This window comes from Podarcis gaigeae (assembly GCF_964106915.1).
Source record: "Podarcis gaigeae genome assembly, chromosome: 10".
Lineage (NCBI taxonomy): Eukaryota > Metazoa > Chordata > Lepidosauria > Squamata > Lacertidae > Podarcis > Podarcis gaigeae.
This window is the reverse complement of record NC_139686.1, coordinates 53,500,045-53,518,130: the sequence shown is the minus strand read 5'-3', so window position 1 is coordinate 53,518,130 and position 18,086 is coordinate 53,500,045. Positions and strand designations below refer to the sequence as shown.

Here is an 18,086-nt window from a genome sequence, read left to right as displayed (position 1 = left end):
ACAATAAAACCACATACACATAAACAGAATACAGTGGTACCTCGGTTTTCGAACACCTCTGTAGTCAAACATTTCAGAACTTGAACGCCAAAAACCCGGAAGTAAATGCCTTGGTTTTCGAATGCACCTCAGAAGTCAAACAGGAAAAGCAGCTTCCGTTTTGAGTTTTCTGTATTGAGGCTTCCATTTTGAGGCTTCCACTTTCAGTTTTCGGTCTTTGGACGTTTTAGAACTCAAATGGACTTCCCAAACAGATTAACAGTTCAAAAACTGAGGTACCATTGTAGTAATTTAAACCAATAGATACTAAAAGTCAGAAAAGGCCCAGCAGTGTCAGTGCCTGCCTCCATTCAGAGTGAATTTGGTTCTGAATTGGTCACCTAGCAATTCCCGACATCACCAGTATTATGCAAGAATGGCTACTTAGTCATAAGTTAGCTAAGCCATCTAGTGATGGCCATGAATTTGGATGGCATTAAAAGAGGATGAGGCAAAATATTGGAGGATAAGTCTATCAGTGTCTCCTAACCACATGTATTACTTTTGCGGCTGCAGGGAGTAGGCCTCTGAATACCAGCTGCTGGGAATCTCAAGGGAGGAAAGTGTTGTTGTGTATATGTCTCACAGGCCCCCCAGAGGCATCTGGTTGGTCAGGATGATAGACTGGGTGGTGCTTTAGCTTGTTCCTGCATGACTTTCATTATGTAAGTGCCTGGAAGATCCTTAAGGTCCACATTCAGAATTTGTGCTTCCCACAAGCGGCAAAGTCTGTACATGCACTTCTCACAGTTCCTTGCACACCTACTTGGAATGAAAAAGTCAAACTCCAGCCTGGTCCTGCAGAAGCCTCAAAGTCACATATTGTGGGAAATCAAATGTTGCTGTTGTGGAACCCTCCCTTCAGTTATCGAGAAAATAAATGACTATCTGACTTTTAGAAGACATCTGAAGGCAACCCTGTTTAGGGACATTTTTAATGTTTGATGTTTTATTGTGTTTTTAATATTCTGTTGGGAGCCACCCAGAGTAGCTGGGGAAACCCAGCCAGATGGGCGGGGTATAAATTATTTCTTTACAGTGGTAGCTCGGGTTAAGTACTTATTTCGTTCTGGAGGTCTGTTCTTAACCTGAAACTGTTCTTAACCTGAGGTACCACTTTAGCTAATGGGGTTTCCCGCTGCCGCCAGGCGATTCTTGCTCTCATCCTGAAACAAAGTTCTTAACCTGAGGTACTATTTCTGGGTTAGCGGAGTCTGTAACCTGAAGCGTCTGTAACCCAAGGTACCACTGTAGTTTATCATTGTACCACACAGATGGGCAACATGTGGCTTTCCAGATTTTGATGGACTCTTCCATTAGCCCCAGGCAGTATGAACAATGGCCAAGGATGATGGTTGGTACACAAGTTTCTCATCCTTTTTGCAAAGCATACATAGCTCTAGTTCTGGTGAGCCAGATGACGTCAAAAACTTCCCATATTTTATATTTAGTTGCTGTGCTGCTTGTAACAAGCAGGAACTTAACAGATCAACCAAATGTTTTGAAGAGGTTAGCTGCTTGTCAGATGTGTGCTGCTTCCCTTAGTTTGAAATGGGATGTCTTCATTGTACAAATTGCCAGCTTTTTAGCAAGGATTCCGATTCTTATGTATATTAACACATTTGTAGTTCTTTTTGTTTATGTAAAGGAGGAAAAGTCCTGACAGTGCAAGAGACCTACAGAAAATTTGAAACTGAAAACATGCAGGCAGGAGATGTTGCAAAGGTTTTACAGTAATTTGTCTGTTACGTCAAGACAAATATAGTACCCAAAAGGCAAAGATTAAAGCTGCACACTGACTAGGGAAGGAGCCTCCATTTGAGACAGTGAATGTGCAAACATGCAGAGGATTGGTTGCACATGTTTCTGACATTTAGCTGTGATCTCTGAACCGCATGTGGTGGCTCTGAAAAATAAAGAGATCATAATGGTCTGGATCTGAGTTTCACTGTAGAATGTTACACACACCCACACACCCCATCATATGTGAGTGTTTTCTTCAGTTTTGATAAATGCATACAGTTTTAGTTTCATTGATCTGAGGTAGTTCAGATGGATAGATAAACTGTTGTGCTTGAGAGCTAAAGGCGTGGATTCAAATTATGGCCCAGTTTCAGTAATGACATGACCATGCAAAGTTAAGTACTTAACTGAGTTCAAATGCCAACTTAGCTGTCCTACTAAAAGAAAAGGGAAGTCAAGGCTGCAGTCCTATATACACTTTCCTGGAAGTAAATCCCTCCGAATTCAGTGGGGCTTACTTATGGGTATACATGTATAGGACTGGTTGGGTTGAGACCAGTGTCAATTTTAGTTTGATTGAGAAACAGTGTAATCTTAGATAAGGCTTGCAAACTTGTTTTCTATGCCATAAGTGGACATGCTTTTATTTTTGCTGTGGAGGATTCATGGAATAAAGATTAGGGGATAATGGACTTGGGAAGACTCACTAAAGGCATTTCAGACAAGATTAGGTTAACCTTGTTTATAAATTATAATGTTTGGTAATGACTGAAATTAAGAATAGCAAGATGGACAAGGTACATAAATAATGTACTGTGGTGACAGCAGTGGGTGCCTGAGACTGATTTTTTGAATCAAATTTCATTGAAAATTAATTTGGTTGAAATAACTTTTGGCTAATTTAGAATGGAAGTAGAATTGTACGCTACAATTAATTCCAAAACATTATGATGTGTATAAAAATGTATACTCTTATGCAATTCTTTTAAGATCGTATAAATCTTTTGCCTTTTACAAAATTTGTGGAATATAAGCACACATGTTTTGAACTGTGATAGTTTAAGTGGAAAGAAAACAAAACGAGAGCTGTAACACTGTTTTTTAAGTCTTAAGGGTCATTTGAAGAAAACCTATTAGATGAAATTTGTCATTAGTCATACTATAATATTGCTAGAAAGCCAGAGGGTGAATGTGACAGTACATATTTGTGTACTCAGTATCCCTGTAGTGGGTAAATTGTAGGAATGTGGCAAGGATCTGAGATGGGAGTTGTTTGAAGTAGTGGCTGTCAATCAGGACAATCAAAGGATGGCCTGCTCTCACACAATTAGCTGATTTGGGCATGACCACTTAATTTATAAGGTCTCTCTGGCTGCTTGAAAGTTTTATCAGTCCTTAACAGGAGCATCGAGAATACCACATTGCTTGAGGTTGGTCAGGGATAATCTACTGCACTGTTTTTGGATTATTTGATAGTGCCGAACTTAAAAATGCCTCATCTGACAGATTGCTCTTACTATCAGGTGAGCTATTGAAAATAAGTGCTAGTTTGGGTGCTGTTTCTCATTTTACTAATGAAGAGCAATGATGTAGTTTGTATCTAATGGAAGTCTCTATTGGCAAATTATGCAGTGATCTTTGTACACATTAGGCATGGGTTTCAACTCAAACTTGGTGTAAAAACAATGTTCAAAGGTACGATGAGGTTACTCCGCGTTCTTGAAATTGCATCCTTTCCTGAGATGATTGTTTCTGTGGCTGGAGAATTAACTGTATAATTAATTTGGGGAGCAGAGAAGATTGAATGGATTTCTTGAAGGCTGGGGTTTTCTGTTTGCTTATGGAAGTAGCATTGTCCAGTTAAACTACCATGCTTCTGTATAACTTAGCGGACATAGATCTTGTATAGCTTGTAGGTCACAGTGTCAGCCAGTTTCCATGACCTGCAATTTAGTTGCTCACAACTGTATTATTAAAGGTCCTCGAGCCTAATCTAAGAGAAATTGTACTTCATCGTTTTCTTTTCTTCCATAGGTCCAGACCCACTTGGACAATCCATCTAGGTATCACGTTCAGCAATCTCAGAGGCATCAAGTGAAGCAGTACCTAACGCTGGACGCGAAGCTGTCTAGCCAAAGCCTGTCATCTCATTCCCATTCAATCCATTCTTCAGCAGCTATGCCCATATTAAGGAGTGGGCATATGCCTCCGACCAACATCAGCACTCCTGGGAGTCCAGTGACCAAGTTATTAAGTCTTGGAGGAGAACAAGAAAATGCGGTATGTCATAGAGCTGTGAAATAGTCTAAGGCCTCTTGAATGTTGGTTTGCCAAATTAGATGGAGCTTACAAGATGGGGGAAAGGTCTCCCATTTGTTCAGCATTGCTACACCTAAATATGCCTGAGTTAAACTACATTTGTTGAGTGAGATCTGGAGGCTTATGCATGAAATTCCATGTCATCACTGTGGATTTGCGCCATTGTCAACAGTCCTTTTATAATCACAAAGCATTGCTTAAAGAGATGTTTGCTCTCTGATGTGTTAAGGGGTGATTAATTCAACATCAAGTCTCAGGACTAAAGAAAACCTCCCAAATTTGCACAGGTTGGAGCCAGATTTAGTCATGCTTAGAGGAGACCTGAAGGAATGGGTTTCCCAAACCCAAAACTGACTGTGCAGTTTGAATAGCCTCCAATAAGGCTACAGACCCACTTTTATGACAAACTAAGACCTAAGTTTGGATTCAAACCTACCATTGTTAATTACAAACTATAGGATTTTATAGCAGCCCCTTGTTCCAGTAAATAAGGACTGCAGAGTTTTTACATATATGCATATAAATAGCAAATAGAGCTCATATTCTGCATGCATAGCTACATTCTGGGCTGCTACTAGAAACCACCCCTTTCTCAATCTTGAAATCTTTTCAGACTGTGAATTTAAAGTCCTATGTATATGTTGCCCTCCTCATTTATGTGACTTGCATTGCCATTGAAAATTTACCTTCCCCCAGTATGAGTTTGCGTCAGTTGTAGGGCTCTCATTTGGGGGGGGGGGTTGGTCCCAAAGTATTAATTTTGGAAGGACATAAATATTTCCAAAATGCTTTGAATGTGAGGATACTTTTATTCACAGTTATCCTTTCCCCTGCATGCTCATCTTCAGCACTATTTTGTTCCTTATTTGCTATCGTTCCCCCACTGAATTAGTCACAAACAGGTGATCCTAGCTTAATCATAGGTCAATTTATAAATGAGATGCTGTTATGATGCTATTCAGCCAAACAGTATTGGCTATCATCATCATTTCATTTGTATGCCTCTTCTGAAAGCGATTCTGATCACAAAGAGAATTCTTTTATCAAAGGATTAGTGTTTGTTCTTTTTTTTTAAAAAAAGTGAATATTTGTAGAATAAGTTCCTCTGTTCACCATCCTCTTGCATTCATTGACAACTTCTTTTATTAGATGGAGGACGTTATCGATGACATAATCAACATGGAATCTAGTTTTAAGGATGAAGGGATAGGTTGCTCGGAAACACCGCTTCTCTTGCAAAGCACTGTAAGTAATTGACGCTTCCCTTTCAAAAAAATTTAATGAAGAATACAACTGAGAACTGTAATTCATTGTTGCACAAAGGTGATATTTGTTCTCTGGCTTCTTCTCTTGCATAAAACTATCTGAGAAAATTATCCTTTCCACTGACAAATTTCAGGATGGTGGAATGAGCAATAGAATGCTATCTTGTTACAAAGGTGTACTGTATATATATCTGTGTTATAGGCTATCTCTGCTGATAGGAACTCAGGTTTCCCTTCTTACAATGCACTGATTATATATCTTGATTTCCTTGACAATTTATAATCAAATGTTTTAACACTCAGTAAACTCAGATGCTTTTTAAGAACATACCAGAAGTAATAAATGCCTAACAAACCTGATATTCAGCAACTGATTTAACATTTGCCTGAAACATGGAAAAATGTTGTAAGGCCAAAATAAGCTGTGTTTCTCTACTTAAGTAATAGTTTCAAACATTCAAAAAATGTTGAACCTATTGTCACTGAGCATCAAAAAGAATGGAACAGATCCCTTTGTATACCTTTAAGTTAACCATTTTATTTATTGTGTTATTATTAAAATTTATAGGCTGCCTTTCAACCCCAACCCCACCATCTCCACTTTCCCAAGCTGATTCACAAACACATATGAAATGTGCTCAAGAAGCCAGCTGATCAAATTATAAAATTCATGCCATCAATTGCATGCAAATTATTAAAATTAATAAACAATGAAACTGATATCACAATTTCCTCCCCCCCTCCTCCCGGCTGCCCCCACATGCGTAGAGATCCTGCAGTTCTGATCTCCCAGGCTCAGGTTTCTAATTGCACCCTAGTTAGTGCTATTTGTATGAGCAGTTTCTCGTCAGTGATTACCACGATCTTCAAAGCTGAGTACATCTTTGCTGGGAAAGGACCAGACTAAATATTAACAGCACCTTATCTTGGGTAACTGGAAAAGGCTGCACAAGACAACAGCAAGGCAAAAGTCTTTGTTGGCACATTTTACACTAGATGTACTTAAAAGTCCAAGGAAGACTCAAAGGTCACCTTGATATTTGAGGCTCAGCACTGCATTTCCAGGTTCCGCTCACAAGATTTGCACAAAGAGAAATGGCCGCGACAAGCAAGCAACGTACTACTGTGAAAACGGGTAGCCATCAATATTCCTTCCTACTGTGCAGATCAAAATAAATATGAGACGTTTCCCTTCAGCTTAGAAACTCTGCCTAAAGAACAAAGGGGGGTAAGGCTTGGCTGGCAAACCCTGCCAAAAGGAGCTTGTGGCATTCGGACAGAGGAGCAGGGAGGACTGACTATGGAACAGAATCAGATGTGCCTCTCCATAGCTCAGGAGACTCTTGCAAGGAGGGCTGCATACATACTGGACCGATCACTGCTAAGGAACTATTTTGCACTTCGGACTTCATTTGTGGCAGTCCCAACTCCCCTCCCATGAATTGCTACAAACATGGTTGCAATTAATATAAGATACTGTATTGGAGATGGCATTTAAAGTCATGCCAGTTTCCAAAGCAAGCTTCACAATGTTCTGAGCATTTAGCGGACCCAATTGCACAGAGACAGGACAGAATGGAGCAGCTCATAGAGACACAGTGCGCCACGCACTTTATGATGATGTGCTGGTTGTTTCGTCATCTGCCAGCACTGCAGAGCAACATTTTCACCTTAGTCCATGCCTTTTTGTGTTGTTGGGATGCTTCTATTTTGGTTGGTTGGTTGGTTGAATTTACATCAACAATCTTTATTATGGTCCAGAGACCCAACAAATTGATTGAATTTATATACTGCCCTATACCTGGGGGTCTCAGGGCGGTTCACAGAATAAAATCAAGATATAAAACCACAAAATATCAAAATAAAAACAACAACCCAATAGCCTCCCCCCCCAAAAAAAAACCCCACCCACATTTTAAAAGGGCATAGGGTGTCAATTTAATCAACCAAAGGCCTGGTTAAAAAGGAACGTTTTTACCTGGCGTCTAGTATAATGAAGGTGCCAGGCGAAGTTCCCTGGGGAGAGCATTCCGCAGACTGGGAGCCATTGCAGAGAAGACCCCTTCTCACGTTGCCACCCTCCGGACCTCTCAAGGAGGAGGCACATGAAGGAGGGCCTCAGAAGGTGATCTCAGGGTCTGGGTAGGTTCATATGGGAAGAGGCGGTCCTTGAGGTATTGCTAGTTTTAATGTATGCACGTGTTTGCTTAAAGTATTGTAAGTTGCTTTGAGTTGCGGTGGCAAAAGAGCAACTAATAAATTCAAATGATAATAATATTGTGGGGCATATGTCATGGAGCTGTACCTCCTGGCGCCACCCTCAATATCATGTGCCACTATATTGTCCATGGAAAGTCTGCAAAGGGGGCTCCGAAATATCAGGAAGTATACTTCATTGTAGGCACTCCATGTGTGCTTGCAGTGCCAGCATTCAAACAACCGCTGATACCCTGGGGCCATTTTGCTGGGTCTGGACAAACCACTACACCACCCTCTGTGAGTTATCCCTACACATGGAGGGAATGTATGTATGTATGTATGTATGTATATGGCTAATGTCTATACCATAAACCAGCTTTGAAAACGTTAGTATGGATCCAGGTACTAACCAACCACCTGTGTGTAAATTTATGTAGGCTGAGACCCTATCTGCCTGCGGACTGTCTTGCCAGAGTGGTGCATGCTCTGGTTATCTCCCGCTTGGACTACTGCAATGCACTCTACGTGGGGCTACCTTTGAAGGTGACTCGGAAACTACAACTAATCCAGAATGCGGCAGCTAGACTGGTGACTGGGAGCGGCCGCCAAGACCATATAACACTGGTCTTGAAAGACCTACATTGGCTCCCAGCATGTTTCCGAGCACAATTCAAAGTGTTGGTGCTGACCTTTAAAGCCCTAAACGGCCTCGGTCCAGTATATCTGAAGGAGCGTCTCCACCCCCACCATTCTGCCCGGACGCTGAGGTCCAGCGCCGAGGGCCTTCTGGCGGCTCCCTCATTGCGAGAAGCAAAGCTACAGGGAACCAGGCAGAGGGCCTTCTCGGTAGTGGCGCCCGCCCTGTGGAACGCCCTCCCATCAGATGTCAAAGCGATAAACAACTACCTGACATTCAGAAGACATCTTAAGGCAGCCCTGTTCAGGGAAGTTTTTAACGTGTGATATTTTACTGTATTTTTGGTTTTTATGGAAGCCGCCCAGAGTGGCTGGGGAGGCCCAGCCAGATGGGCAGGTTATAAATAAATTATTATTATTATTATTATTATTATTATTATTATTATTATTATTATTATTATTTAGGCGCACACAGTGTCTATAACATTCTGCAACTATTTTTGTGTTCCAAAACTAGACCTACTCTCAGATTTCATAAAACCCAGATCTATGACAAGATGCCCTGCTCTGTGGTATTTACCGGTGTGAGGGGCTTCATATGGTCTACTGTCGGTGAAGAGAGTTTTGTTAATTATGTGTGTGAGTGGTGCATATCGTTCCCAGCCCTTGCAAACACCACTGAAGACTGTGTGTTACACATTTGTCCTTGGATCGGCCCATTTCCTTATCTCCTCTATAAATGGCATCTGAAGAGGCTGGTGAATATATGCCGTTGAAGTGTATTCCATGGTAATTTAGTAGGAACGAAAGCAAGGCTGTTCCCTTCCTTCCTGTTGAGCGTTCAGCCTTTGAAAGGTAGGTGAAAGCTGTAAAGGGAAGCATTCCTTGCTCGAGTGCTCAGATTTTATTCTAGAGCTGCCAGTCACTTATAAATAGAAATGTGATGGGCCTAACCAATTCACACTGTACTTTAAAAGAAAGGCGACAAAGAAGAGAGGAAAGGGGATTTGTTAATCTTTTAAAAGAGAAGAAGACGTTTCTCACAACATGTGCACTGCGATCTGAAATAGCATGTTATGCCATACGTCGGGTGGGCATTTCTTTTGCTGCCCCCAAAGAGATGGGTACCAATTTGAGTGCCGAACCATCTCCTTTAAAAAGTTGTTTCTATGATTGAAATTGGGAAGAAGACTCTTCCCAAATGGGGGGACCATTGTAGTGGAATACCTCTACTTATTTTCTGTTGTGGGAGGAAATCCATTCCATAAGGAAAGGGGCAATGTTAGGTTTTCTTGTATTGTTTGATGGGAAGGGGCTCTTGATCTCCTACTTTGGAAACAGCAAAAAATCTGACACAAAGTGCAACTGCTTGAAGAGAGACTTTGAAAAAATGGCTGATGGGAAGTTGTTGCCATCCTATAAGGAAAAGGTCAGTCCTGCTTTCAAGAAAGCTGTCTTCTGCTGGAAATGAGATTGGTATACACTTGTCATTGATAGCTTAGCACTGAGATGCCATGTCATCATTATATACTCCAGTCTGGTTCCAATGGGGAGAAATGAACCACATGGTGGTCACTAAGCAGCTCCTGACTTAGTCTATTATGGGCTTTTCCAGATCATGAAAACATGGCAGTGGTGTTAGCCCATCTAGTTTGTTCAGTGTCCTCCTGAGTCCTCTTCAGGATTCCCCATCATGTGCAAGGGGGACAGTGGGAAGGATGGGCCCCGGCTACACGCCCTTCAACAAGTCACTGGTCTGGTTTGTACAACATGGTAAACCAAACTATGGCTTAGTCAGGCTCACACGAATGTGCAAAGTCTGGGGATAAAGCTTGCAGTCACTTTGCTCCTGATCCTTTTTGATTTTGCACATGCTGAGCTAAACCAAGGTTTGGCTTAATGTTTCACTGACTAGCTTAACCACAAACCTAGATTCAGACGATACATTAAGCCAAATATGGCTTCGCTCAGGACGGTACTAAAAAGGGCCAGGGTGGAGCAAAGTGACTGCAGACTCTTCTCTAGGATCCCAGACATTTCTGCAGTCTTGGGGTTTGGCTTACTGTGTCATGCTAACCAAGTCATGGTTATCAATCCTGCAGCCATTTATGTTTTGAGGTCTAAACTTCAACAGCAGATAGCCTTTTCTACAAAGTTAGGCGCTCCATAAGGTTTAGAAGTCTAATCTTCCAGGGTCCTAAAATGAATGGGGAGCCTACAAGAGTAGAAAAGGTTCCCTACTTCAGAAATTCAGCCCTCAATGTGTGGAGGGCTCTGGAGTGGTGACACTGATGTGGATGATACCTCACAGGATGATAATTGAGTGGATGAAACTATAGGGAAGGGGTAAATTCAATTCAGTATGGACCTAAAGGCAGACCTACTTATTTTATTCTGATGCAGGCAAACTGAAATTTCCACTTCTCCGGATTTTGCAATACAGCGCAAAATTAAGCCAAGCAGTTTGTATAAAGATGCACTTACTTGGGTTAATGAATGCCTAGAAATACGTATATCAGGGAAAATAAGATATGAACATGCTTTACATTATGGGAAATTGTTTTGCAGAGATATGGATAAAATTGCGTACAAAAATGAAAATTGCACTAAAATGGTGCTGAATTTTCATAATGACTTAAAAACTCCCTCAAATTTTAGAAAAATGGGAAACTGAGAGAAACTGCCATCCCTAGAGGAAGAACACTTGAATAGGGCTCTGGTCACCAGATACTATCTGTCTCACTCATCTATTTACTGCATCATCAAGTTCAGTAGTTTACAAAGGCAAGTGTAGGTAAAATACGTCACAGATGGGCAGTTAAGCCACAGAGAATTAAGAGTTCAGAATTAGGTGTCCTCGAGGTCCTTTATGATGCTTGAAGCTAACCATTACATATGGTCTTTCAGCCCTTCTGTTTGTGAGCAGTTTTGAAATGCTAGACCAAATGGCAAGGTAGAAACAGCTCTGCTTCCCCTTTGAGTTTGAAGAGAAAATATCTTTTGATAGCTTTGATATCATTGTGTGAGTAGCGGCAGCAGTAGCAAAAGATGAGTGTGCATTACCAGGACAAAAAGCAATGCATATTTTCTAGTTCATCTGCCAACTTCAAAGATTAAACCAATCCGTGTTGGCTACTTATACTGAATAAACCCAAAAAGCAAATGATAAGAAAATGAAACAAACATTGAACAAATTGTATTTTAGTTAATTTAGGAAATGAATGAGAACATGCTTCTAATTTCAGCTATCCACTTGACAGATGAAAATAGTGCAGCTCCTAAACTTTATTAACTCAGTGGTGGCTATGTTTAAAATGAATCAATATGGTTGATGTTTAAATTGAAGATTTTTAATACATTCTACTTTTGGGCAATTGTTACCTAACCAAGTCAGTCAAAGAGCATACTTTCTGCTCACTTAAATAATTGAGCATTGGGCTCTGAGAATTCTTGTACTAAGAGGATCTGTGTTCGATTTTGACCATAGTGAACCATATTAACTGGAAGGAGAGAAGAGTGCTCATAACATTGCATTGTTTGTTTGTTTAACCGAAAACAATTTCCTAACCAAAGGCAGATTTTTGGGGGGTGTATTTAAGGCCCATTTAGAATCATAGGGTCATAGAGTTGGGAGGGACCACAAGGGTCATCTAGTCCAACCCCCTGCAATGCAGGAATCTTTCACCCAACTTGGGGATCAAACCCACAACCTTGGGATGAAGAGTCTCGTGCTCGCCTGAGTGAGCTATCCAGGCTCACATCCTTTCCGAGAGGATATAGGGATGAGGCCAAATGTATATTTCAGAAGAGGGAATTCCTTAGGCATCGAGTCACCACCAAATAGGCCCTGTCTCATGTTCCAACCAACCTAATCATGCTCCCTGCTGCGTCTGTGAGCTGTGCCTCTGTGGCTAATCTCAAAGCCTGGGCAGGCTGCTTTGGCTGGAGGCACCAAGTAGCATTTCCAGGTATTAAAAAGTCAAAACCAGCACTTAACTAGGAAGTGCATAGGCAACCATTGTAACTGATACAATATTGGAGTAACACAGTCTGGGTGTCTTGCCCCCACAAGCATCCAGGCAGCAACTGAAGCTTCAGAATCACCTTTAAAGGCAGCCCCACACTGCAGTCTGGGTACAACCAGGGCATATCTGAGGCAAGATCTACCATCCCTAGATGTGTTAACTACTATCCTAGTGGAGATGCAGAAACGCATTGTCCCCCATTAGATGAGTTAGAATAAATACATAAGTAAACCAAATAGATAGATGCAGAAACTTGCACAACACCTCGAGCTTTGGATAAAAAGAAGATCATTGTTAACAACGTTCTTATCATAATCTCCAGCTACTTTGGCTTAATCGACATAATTAAAGTTTAGAGAAGCTCCATATTTCATTCAAATGAAATGTTAAGACACTATTATGTGATGATTAAGGTTTTGTAGTAATCTTTTCACAGAGACTACCCTGGGTAAATGCATTTTGTTTCCCTTATTGGCACTTCAGTTATACTTCAGTGCAGTTGTACCATCTAACAAGGACTAGTTAACCATTTGCTGTGTTAATCATTTAGTGCAGTTCTCATCACTGAGTGAAATGATTTACAATTTGGTTGCATGAAGACAGAGACAGATGCATATTGGCCTATAGTGACCGAGACAGTGAAGAGCGCAAAATGCATTGAATTGAAAGGTACTGTTTCTCTAAATGTATTTGTTGGCATGTGCGTGCTGTATAAATATATTCTGGCCTTCAGCGGTTCAGAGTACTTGACTATCATGTTGTGGAGCATATTTTTGTTATCTGTCATGCTGGTTTTGGTTGGACGGAGGTTTGCTTGACTCAGTTTGTGCCCTGATCTGCCTTTGGAGAATTAGAAGATGGTGACATTCTTGAGTTTATATTAGCTTTGATCCTTTAGGTAAGAGAGGTGGAATTTTGATTGCATAATAAGAATCCTTGATCTGTTTGTCTTTTTCCTTATTTTAATCTGCCTTTTGAATGGCACGGGGAACTCATACTCTAGCAGTAGTTCAGGAATAATACCGCATCAAGAAAAGTAGCTACACTTTTATGTCTAAGATCTGGAGCTCAGATATGGTTGTTGTTGTTAATAATAGCAGATATTTTTACCAATCCTGCATCATGCGGTTGCAGCCGTTTAAAAATACAACATTAAAATTGGTTTTAAAAATCACAGTCAATGAAGATGGGCAAGTCTTCTGAAATATACATCTCAGGTGTCAAAGGCCAGGGTCAAGTGGTGCATCTTCATCATACAACAAAAACGACAGGAGATATCAAACACACCTCTGTGGGGAGGAAATTTCCCAGCATAGGGGCTACTGCAGAGAATGCACTCCCTGTGCCAACGCCCCACCTGACTTTCTGAGGGTGGTGAGACTACCAACAGGGTTGTAAAAGATTCCTGTCTGGTACTACTACCAGTCAATGTTGACAATACTAAGAGATGGACCAGTGGTCTGATGCATCCCATGTTTTATGTTCTAAGTTCATATATCTTTTTCAGTTGCTGCCCCTTTGCTTGCGTATCATCTTTTTCACAGATGTCGGTCCTTTCTGATGCAAACCAGGAAGCTGGTTTTCCTTATTATTATTATTTTTTGCATTTTAAAAACAGACAATATGTATGTGTTGCTTTTTTTGTTTTAAAGGCCTAAAATAAATAGCATGTGGGCCTGCTACAGTGACTGCCTGATTAGAACTGACACAAAGAATTTTCTATAGCTGGGCTTGGTTGGGGATGGTGATCACCAGAGCTCAGCCCCAGAACCCTTTCATATGCCGAAGGATGAGATCAGCTTTGGAATATGAGAAGAAAGAATGCATAAGATGGTGCATCTGCAAGTTATGTGCTGATGCAAATTGACTCCCCATCAAGTAGTTGTATAAGAAGTAGGATCTGTCAGTTTTGGACCTCCCAGCTTCTCATGTTTCCAATCTTAACATCAGTTCTCCACATTCTGCAGCAATTTGCAGTTCAAAAATCCTCATGAAATCCCACCAGCATTTTAGTGTGAATTTCTCCCAACAAGCACATTTTTTTACGCTGTTCGCATTTTTGCAAAAAAATCTACCTAATACATTGCTTTTTTGTGCCATTTTCATTGCCATTTTCATTTTTATGCTCACCCCCCCCCCCTTTTTGGAAAATGGTTGGAAAATTCAGATAAATGCAAATTTGAAAGGATAGCTGTGTTTCAGTTTGCACAAAATTTGCACAGTTTGCACAAAATCGAGAGTGATTCCTAGGTCTGGAAGACCTGGCAGCAGATGTGAAAACAGTGACAGTTTGGAAGCTCCCTTCGAGTGCCACAAGGGGAAAAAAAAGAGATGCACTTTTACTATCCTAGGAGATTCCATGGGTAGAGGAAGAGATTAACTAAACTGAAACTTGACACACAGCAGCTTGACTAAGAGCTCATTATGTCTACTCATTCCTCTGCACTTACGTAGCCAAAGAGTAAATGTAATTGAATCTGCCAGCTCCACTCTGCCTTGTGGCGTCTCAAAAAGGAGCTCAACTGCATATAGGTGTGCAGTGACCACATGGACGTTAGGGCTGATGCATACAGTCCTGCTCCTCATTTTACATGCTCACTATGCATGTGGAAAGGGGATTAAAGATTTGAGCTGCTTAAATGTTTTGGGTATATTCTTTATTCATTCACAACCCCCCCAATTTTATTAATATATGTAATTTCCTATTCCCACCCCCCAACAAAACCTGGTAGGATTCGCTTGTATAAAGACTTGTAGGTGATGCTTATTCATCTCAGAGGACATTGAGGAAGCAATGTAAATAACCATGAAGATCATCTATTTTGTTAAGATCTTCAATTAAGGATCCTGTAGATACATCAGTTTCAAGCAAATAGCAAGCCAGTGTAGTCTACAATGTGCATGTCAATTTAATTGTCACCATTCAGTTAAAGGATGATCAGAAAGGCGACAGAACTAGAATATATATATATATGAAAATTATGATGAGAAGAATACATTTTGTCTTACTACTCAGGAATAAAATAAAGGTGCTTAAGCTGGAAATGTGCTTAGCTTTCAAATCCTACATATTAAACACAGCTTGCTCTTGAATAAGAATTCTGAACATTCTTTAAAACCTATCTCTATGAAGACATAAAAAGATATGAGAATTTTCTGGAAGTGACAGGATAAAGACACACAAGGCTTCCAATTGGCACTTGCTGGTTACAGTTTAAGCAGTGGTAGTTGCTTGAGTTCGGCGATAGCTGAAGACTTTTATTCTACATCCCATTAGTAAGAATAGTTGGGAAGAACTGCCAGTTGCCCATATCTTTGTGTTTATATGGAGCAAGCAACTGACGGAAAAAGAGGATAGAGTTACAGTACTGTGATACTGTTACATACAGGTGACGTGCAACAGTTGTGTATCTCATGCAAGGTTATTATAATAATTAACATTTATACACTTCTTAATGCTAAAATAGGCTTCTCAGCAGATTACTGTTAGAATTTCTGCTCCGTGATTGCAGTCATGGGATTGTTGTCTATCACATGACAGTGTATGTTTTGACTCCACAGAGTGGGATGTGACAGAGACAGGACGTTTGTGTTACTGGGTTCCATGAAATGGAACTATTGTCCTTTGTTCTTTCTCTCTGCTATCTGATGCTAGAGAGAGAGAGAGGGAGCCATGTTGCAGTGCTCCGTGTGTGTTTATATGTAAATAAAGTTGATTAGCCAAAATGCTGAGTTGCTGAGGTCTGTTATGTAAGCTGCGAAGACTCTGTGGATCCCTAAGTGTGCTGGTGTCTGTTAGCATCGGTTGGTGTGAGGTTCGGGCTGAATAAAGCTTTTGAAGCTCCCGAACGATAGACCAGGAGGGAGAGAACATGCTAGTCGGGCATGTGTCTCTGCCAGGGTCCTACTCGAGTGTAGGACAAGCTCCTGACATAAAAACCAATTACAGGAGAATTAAAATATACATGTACATAATTGAAATGTGCATTAAAACAACACAACAATTAAAGCAGGATAGTCAAGTTGAAAAGATGTGGGAGCAAGTGCCTCTTCAAGGGAACCAGTGGTATGCCAGTACAGATGAGACCGCTCATATTTCAGCAAAGAGTACTTTCTATAACACTAATGCCACCAGTGAAAATGAAGGCTTCCACATCATAAGTCAATAATCGTTAGGCCACAGCAAGTCTAACTGGGTTTCATTTGTTCTTGATGCTCTTATCGGGTCATGGAGAAGCCCACCAGTATAGAAATAAAATAAACTTTCGAATATAAAGTGGAAATACTAAAAAAGATCTTGAAAGGAAAGAGAAATCGTCTGTTTGACTGGAGCCAGGATGAAGCATAAGAATAATTACACTGCTCAAATACGTTTGGGTTCTTAAAGACCACTTCAATAGATTTCCACTATTTCCTCTCCTGAAGGAAGTTGTTCTTGGTATATTCTTCTCCCACCCCTGCTTTTTTCCTTTCCATTTGGGCCACGTCTGTGAGATCTGCCTCCTTGTTTCTGTGCTCATTATCGCAAAATGGAGAAAAGTTATGGCCAAAGCACATCCAGTTTTGATAGGAGAAGATATTAGCACAATGAAAGTTCTTCACATCTTCAGTTACCGTTGGATATGTAGCCAAGGAAATGTCTGGTTCTAGATGTTTGGTTATCTAGGGTTATTGGCTTGTTTTTGTTCTTGGTCTTGCATCTGTTACATATTTTGTGCTCACATTTTATATTTTTATGAGGCTCCTCACGGGGTCTCTGCCATGGGAGCATATTCACCCAGTGCTTTTCCAGCTGCACTGGCTCCCGGTGGAGTACAGGGTCAGATTTAAGGTGCTGGTTTTGACCTTTAAAGCCTTTCACGGCCTAGGATCCTCGTACCTACGGGACCCCCCTCCTGGTATGCCCCACGGAGGACCTTAAGGTCCATAAATAGCAACACCCTAGAGGTCCTGGGCCCTAAGGAAGTCAGATTAGCCTCAACCAGAGCCAGGGCCTTTTCAACTCTGGCTCCAGCCTGGTGGAACGCTCTGTCTCATGAGACCAGGGCACTGCAGGATCTGATTTCTTTCCGCAGGGCCTGTTGTTCCACATGGCCTTAGGCTTGGAATCAATTTGATTCCCTTCCCCTCTTCTTTTTTCCTTTCTCCTCCTGTGATGGAATTCCTGTTTGGGGACTTCCCTGACTTTTTTCTGGCCCATGTAGGACCAGTCTGGAAAGTTAGCCTTGGTGAAGACTAGACGTTTTCATCCCCCAAAAAGTTTTTGATTTGAGTTTCCATTGAAATGAGGCTGTATTTTAATGTTTTAATGTTGTGTTTTAATCTTGTTTGTAAGTTGTATTTCAATCAATTTGTTTTTATATCAGGTGTTAGCCGCCCTGAACCCGGTCTTGGCTGGGGAGGGCGGGGTATAAATAAAATTTATTATTATAAAGCAAATTCACTTTTTTTTGCATATTTCTTGTTACACATAAGAAATTAATGAACAACAGTGCTAACATCTAGGCATATATGGCAGGTGCAGAATGATTTTTCTCATCTAGCACAGTACCATTTTAAGGCAGTTGTCCACAACATGGCCCCCAAACCCATTTTAAGGAGTTTTGTACCACAGTGCCTCTTCCTTTCCACAAAGTATCAACAAACTGAGAAATGAATTTTGAGTTCAGGGAGATAGTTACAAATCCGCTCAGGTCTCAGGTAAGACCAGCAAGGTTATTCTCCCTTTCAACTTAACTCATATTCGAAGTGTAGTTGCAGTAATCCTGTTATTGGAAAATATGCTATGGCATTAATTCAAAATCGGACATCAGGGGCCATAACCAGGCATCATTCTGCATATGAAACGCACATCAGCCTC

At 40.9% G+C, this 18,086-nt stretch overlaps 1 protein-coding gene and 1 long non-coding RNA gene across 5 annotated transcripts in view; both read left to right on the top strand.

The window, feature by feature from the left end:
- TFEC (transcription factor EC) overlaps nucleotides 1-18,086 on the top strand; it is a 130,210-nt gene that overhangs the window by 93,740 nt on the left and 18,384 nt on the right. For 2 of the 4 annotated variants that reach the window (XM_083699426.1, XM_083699427.1), the window contains exons 2-3: nucleotides 3,817-4,062; nucleotides 5,251-5,346. In XM_083699426.1, the coding sequence (XP_083555552.1) occupies nucleotides 3,817-4,062; nucleotides 5,251-5,346 (342 nt within the window). Of the gene's footprint in view, nucleotides 1-3,027; nucleotides 3,306-3,816; nucleotides 4,063-5,250; nucleotides 5,347-18,086 lie in introns of those variants that run through there. The other 2 variants (XM_083699425.1, XM_083699424.1) reach the window with 2 other exon arrangements.
- On the top strand, nucleotides 7,379-12,982 carry LOC310825754. Its single transcript, XR_014555517.1, has 2 exons — nucleotides 7,379-7,998; nucleotides 8,667-12,982. It is a non-coding gene; the product is annotated as an uncharacterized lncRNA (long non-coding RNA).